We start from the raw sequence: 4,569 nt of genomic DNA, 5'->3' as shown, positions 1-4,569 counted from the left end.
TTAACTGTTGATTCATAAATTAACTTTGCTGGTTCGTTTTGTATTATAAAATAAGGTTTTGCTTTATTCCCTGTGTTGGTTTCTGTTGGCCAATAAGCAATTAACTAACTCATCATACATTTCTCGTTTTCACCACACGCTTGCTATTGCATCAGCCAAAACGGTGTGACCATGCAACTTAAAGTTAACCAGAGGGCCGGGGCTAACTTCGACCGCGTCAAAGTTTGTATACCCTTGCAACTTTTATGATAACTCTTTCCTTACCTATAGCCATCAAAGTGGAAAAATGTTCAAGCTAAAAAGGCTAATGTTTGCGAAAGATAGGCCAACAATCTTTGCATAGGAAAAAACTAAGATATTGATTAAGGTCACTGTTTTCCACCGATTGTTCCTATGGGAGCTATATGATATAGTGATCCGATCCGGCTGAGTCCGAGATATACAACGCCTGCAGTATATACAAGCCTACATGCAAAATTTCAGCTCTGTAGCTCCAACGGTCTAGGAGGAGTTTGCGTTGATCCAGACGGACGTACAGACGTACGGACGGACGGACATGGCTATTTGAACTCGTCTCGTCGTGCTGATCAAGAATATAAATACTTTTTATGGTCGGAAATGCTTCCTTCTATGCGTTGCACACTTCTGACAAAAATTAATATACCCTTTTTGCAAGGGTATAAAAATAATAAAATACAAAGATCGTTTACATTCAAATAAATTTAAGTTTAAGAATTCAGCAACCGTTCCTCAACAACGGGCCCTGAAACAATGTTTCTGAAACTGGCAGGGGAGCCACCTTGGTTATGGGACGGGTCATCTCTCCTGTAGCTGTTTTTAACTTAAGGGCTCGTAGTAGACCGTCTGGGCCAGGAATCGTCTCGATAATGCGGGCCAGGATCCATGAAGCCGGAGGAGTATGAGAATCCTTTACTAGTACGAGATCATCAGGCTTCGGGTTTGCCGATTTCATTAACCATTTTGGCCTTTGCTGCAACGACGTACGGTACTCAAGATGCCACCTTTTCCAAATGCCTTGCAACATGGCCTGAGATTGCTGCCAGTAATCCAATCGGTTTGCCGGCACTTGGTCCAAATCTCCATCTGGCACTGTGGTGTAAGGACGACCGATCAGCATGTGAGCGGGCGAAAGATATCCAACGTCTGTATCGGAAGTGGCACAAAGAGGCCTTGAATTGATCACCGCTTCCACCTGTGTTAACAACGTATGCATTTGTTCGAATGTAAGAACGGCGTGGCCGATTACTCGGTGTAAATGAAGCTTCACAGAGCGCACAGCCGATTCCCATTTGCCTCCCCAGTGAGGCGCATGTGGCGGTATGAACTGCCAGTTGATGCCTTCGATCGATACCGCCTCTGCTATCTTGTTATTGTGCAGCTGGGATTGAACTAATTGTTCCATTTCGTTAAGACTTCTTTTGGCTCCCACGAAATTTCGTCCATTGTCGCTGAACATCGTCACACATTTGCCTCGCCGTGAAATGAAACGTCTAAGAGCAGCCAAAAATGTGTCAGTGCTAAGGTCTGTTGCCAGCTCCAAGTGTAAAGCTGAGGTTGCCATGCATACGAAGAGACATATGTATCCCTTTTCCTTTTGAGCGGTCCTTCCTTTATGTGTCTTCATCATGATTGGGCCAGCATAATCACAGCCTGTATTTTCGAACGGAAATGCTTGCCGAACTCTCACTGCCGGTAGTGCGGCCATTAGTTGGTTGCTGGTATGTGCTCGCTGTCTGAAGCACTTTATACAGTTGTGAGTAACTTTACGAATCAGATTTCTGGCTCCCATTATCCAGAAACGTTGACGAACTATGACGAAGAGGGCCGAAACTCCTGGGTGTAGATTATGTTGATGCTCGTGTTCCAAAATCAGGTGAGATATGCGATGCTTCCTCGGCAAGATGAGCGGATGCTTGGCTGAATATGATAACTCTGAATTATTGAGGCGACCTCCTACACGTAGAAGTCCACTGTCATCTAGAATCGGCGTCAGGGTACACAGCTTCGAGCCTTTTGGTACGCATCCTTCATTTCGGAGAGCTTTTCGTTCTTTATGCCATTCGTCTTGAGCTTGCTGTAAACATAAATTCCTGGCTGCCTTGTATTCGTCATAGGTTACGGCGAAAGTGTCTGACTTTTCTTGGGGGTTTTTCATGTGTCGGATGAATCGTAAAATGTATGCCACAATGCGCACAAGTCTAGGCCAGGAAGAAACACGACCAATGAGTTCGTCGAGGGGAGATGACTCGTTCATGGGTTCCGCGAGAGTAACTAATACTGTAGCCTTTAACTCTTTTCGGTACTCGTCATCTGAAATTAAGTTAGAGATTTGTATATCATCTTCGTTACCTAAGTTAAGATGTGTCCCTTGGTATTACTTCCAATATTTCTGCAGTACGATTGCCAATGAACGTCTTCAAACCAGCTGGCAAGTGGTTCAGCCATGCCAACACAACTGTCGAATCACACCAAGCGTATACGGTGCTGTCTAGATCCTTCCAAGCTAATTTGATTGATGCGATCAGCCGACGTAATAGAAGTGTGCCACATAATTCCAAACGAGGGAGCGATTGCTGCTTAAGTGGAGCGACCCGTGTTTTCGCCGCAATTAGTGAAACCTCTATGCTGCCATCCTGGTTCATGATCCGAGAGTATACGACTGCTGCGTATGCTTTTATTGAGGCGTCTGAGAAGGCGTGTATCTCTATTCGTTTGCCGACATACCCAATATGACGCCGTATCTTTAACTGCCTTATGTTGATAATGTCTTCGCGATACTTATCGGCCATCGGTCTGCCAGCTTAGTTGGAAGCGGTGAATCCCAATCTAGATTGAGAAGCCAGAGCTCTTGGAAAAGGATCTTAATTGAACAATGACCGGCGCCAGTAGACCAAGCGGGTCAAATATGCGTGATACGTTTGATAATACTTGTCTTTTTGAACTTTCTGTGCATTCGCTCAACCTCATACCATATGAGAAGATGTCAGACTTTGGTTCCCAATGTATTCCTAATATGCTTAGCGCTGGTTTCCGGTAGATCAGCCAGTTCTAACCCATCGAAAACTTTCAAAACGGCCGGGTCGACTTCATCCTTTGGCAATAGAGTGGTTATCTTACCTAAGACATGAGCTGTAATATCTAGTGTATGCTTCGAGAACCTTGATTTCAAATGTACTGCGCTGACCCCTCTTGTAGTATCGGCCTTGATTGACGAAATTCCTGAGACAAGTATTCCAGATGGTGAGCGTAAGAGGCCCAGTGATCGTATGCAATGCTCCGATATGTATGATAGTTCTGATCCACTATCAAAGAGAACACGACAAGTGGTGTACGATCCCTTTGAATTTAATGCCAAAACTAGAGCTGTGGGCAATACACTCCTTGGTTTTCCTCGCGGCTGTAGATTTACAGCAGAACGTGCTAAATAACTCTGTGATTCTATAGATTGGACTTCCTTTACTTGCTTAGTTTCGGCAATCATGGCTACTGTGGAATTAACGCTCCTTTCTTCGACTTGACGATGTAACTGCGTGTGGTGTTTGTCCTGACAATGTTTGCATCTATACTTGGATTCACATCTTGAAATACCATGGTCAGGCCTTAGACAACTGAAACACAAACGTTTCTTCTTAGCAAATGAGTAGCGCCTCTCCACGGAGAGGGCCAAGAACTGGTCACAGTTGTATACGTTATGCTCCTTAGACTCACATTTAAGACACCCTCTTGAGTCTGTGGAGATCAGTATCCGAGTATATTTCTTAACGTTTGATTGTGCGACTTGTTCGCAGCGGCTTAATTCGAACTCATCGCAACGTTCTCACGTTCTGTCCCCTCACGGCTGTAGGACACCCATTTGCATTGAGACTCTGCATCAATTTTATCCAGCAGAAAATAGATCACCCAGCAGTCGCGATTAGTTTGGCCAAGTGCATCTAGGCCACGTACAACATCACTCGCCCCATCGGCAATCTTTCGTAGAACGGATACATCTGTCACCCTTGTTGATGGTAGACGTCTAAAATTATCCAAAAGCGAGTTAACGACATGACGAGGTCGATCATAACGTTCCATAAGGCCTGCCCAAGCCGTCTCATACGCCGCTCCTGTTAACGGCAAATGATTTATTAAACTTGCAGCCTCATCACAGAGAAAAGACTTGAGATATTGAAACTTCTGAGCTTTATCCAGATTCACCCAAAAGGCTTGATGTGTAATTTGGGCAGCTGGACCTGTCCCCCTAACGCCGAACAGGCAGCTCCACTTACTGTCATGCTTTCATAAAACTCCCGTTGAAGTTCCATCTGCTTGTGTAGTATCTGCGACACTACTTCGTTGACTCCCTCACTGGAGTACACGACCTTAGTTGCTTTTACTGGGTTAACCAATTTTCCGAGTTCCTTTAAATGCAGTTGTGCATTTAAGTACTTCATCTCATAGTCTCCGTAGTCACCCATGGGGTCGACGTACCCTTGCGATTGAAAATCAAACATATCATCAGTGGACCGATCAAACTCCTTCCACACGTTGTCGAGTCTGGTCATCATAGTA

General features: G+C 44.8%; 1 protein-coding gene across 1 annotated transcript; it reads right to left on the bottom strand.

Moving 5' to 3' along the window:
• Nucleotides 1-736: 736 nt before the first annotated feature.
• Nucleotides 737-1,477, bottom strand: LOC124460861. The gene has a single exon (XM_047012466.1). The coding sequence runs from the start codon at nt 1,475-1,477 to the stop codon at nt 737-739; it is 741 nt and encodes a 246-aa protein (XP_046868422.1).
• Nucleotides 1,478-4,569: the final 3,092 nt, after the last annotated feature.

The sequence above is a fragment of the Drosophila willistoni genome, unplaced genomic scaffold, assembly GCF_018902025.1.
Source record: "Drosophila willistoni isolate 14030-0811.24 unplaced genomic scaffold, UCI_dwil_1.1 Seg145, whole genome shotgun sequence".
Lineage (NCBI taxonomy): Eukaryota > Metazoa > Arthropoda > Insecta > Diptera > Drosophilidae > Drosophila > Drosophila willistoni.
This window is presented reverse-complemented; position numbering and strand designations above follow the sequence as displayed.